Source organism: Acyrthosiphon pisum, unplaced genomic scaffold (assembly GCF_005508785.2).
Source record: "Acyrthosiphon pisum isolate AL4f unplaced genomic scaffold, pea_aphid_22Mar2018_4r6ur Scaffold_19297;HRSCAF=19982, whole genome shotgun sequence".
Classification (NCBI taxonomy): Eukaryota; Metazoa; Arthropoda; class Insecta; order Hemiptera; family Aphididae; genus Acyrthosiphon; species Acyrthosiphon pisum.
The window spans coordinates 1-839 of NW_021768534.1; the positions used below are offsets into that span (position 1 = coordinate 1).

The following is an 839-nucleotide window of genomic DNA, read 5'->3' on the forward strand; positions in this document are numbered from 1 at the left end:
ATAATAGTATATTGTGATTTGCAATCAGACAATATGCATTATAATAATTTAATTACTAATTCATTCGTTGTTTGTTCTATTCTCCTATTCTCCGTACCACAATCATTCAACCAAAATGTGGGACCAACTGTAAAAATGACCAATGGACAAGTGTGGCCGAAACCTGTGCTGCAACACATCTACGATGAATACTTGACATTTGAACCAGAAAATTTTCATTTCAATGTAAGACCAAACACATAAAATATAACTAAAACATGTATACGATTTTGATTTTTTTAACCAATTTTTTATAATAAAAATTATATTTTAAATAATGTTACGTAGGTACCTATAATACTATCTTGCATATTATAATATTTTAATAATAATTGCTTGGAAGTATACGGTATTAAATTGAACATCATCAGTTAGAACAATTTCTCCTTTAGATTACAGGTTATAGTTGTGACGACCTTCAAGATGCATTTAAACGGTATAATTCTATGCTGTTTTTAAAAGCTACGAAAGCATTTAAACAAAACACTAGTTTATCTACGGACTTAATCATTGGCAAGATGGAAGTGCTCAATGTGCAGATGACAAATCCCTGTGAAAATTATCCTTCGTTAAATATGGACGAAAAATGTAGAGTACTTTTTATATTTTCTTAATACCTCTCTTACTATACATATTAATACAATTTTGAATTATTTTTTTGTACAGATGAAATCAAAATAAACAATTCCAGTGGACTTTTACTTGCATCGTCTATTTGGGGCATCCTCAGAGGTCTAGAAACATTTTCTCAGTTGATTTATTTGGGAACGGACGGTTCGACGGTAATATTTTAAACATTT

At 29.6% G+C, this 839-nt stretch overlaps 1 protein-coding gene across 1 annotated transcript; it reads left to right on the forward strand.

Annotated features, from left to right (window-relative positions):
- Positions 1-73: 73 nt before the first annotated feature.
- Positions 74-821, forward strand: LOC100571630 (beta-hexosaminidase subunit beta-like; the record flags this gene model as incomplete). Its single annotated transcript, XM_003249004.4, has 3 exons — positions 74-225; positions 432-627; positions 706-821. Coding segments are annotated over exons 1-3 (402 nt in total), but the record flags the coding sequence as incomplete, so codon positions are not given.
- Positions 822-839: the final 18 nt, after the last annotated feature.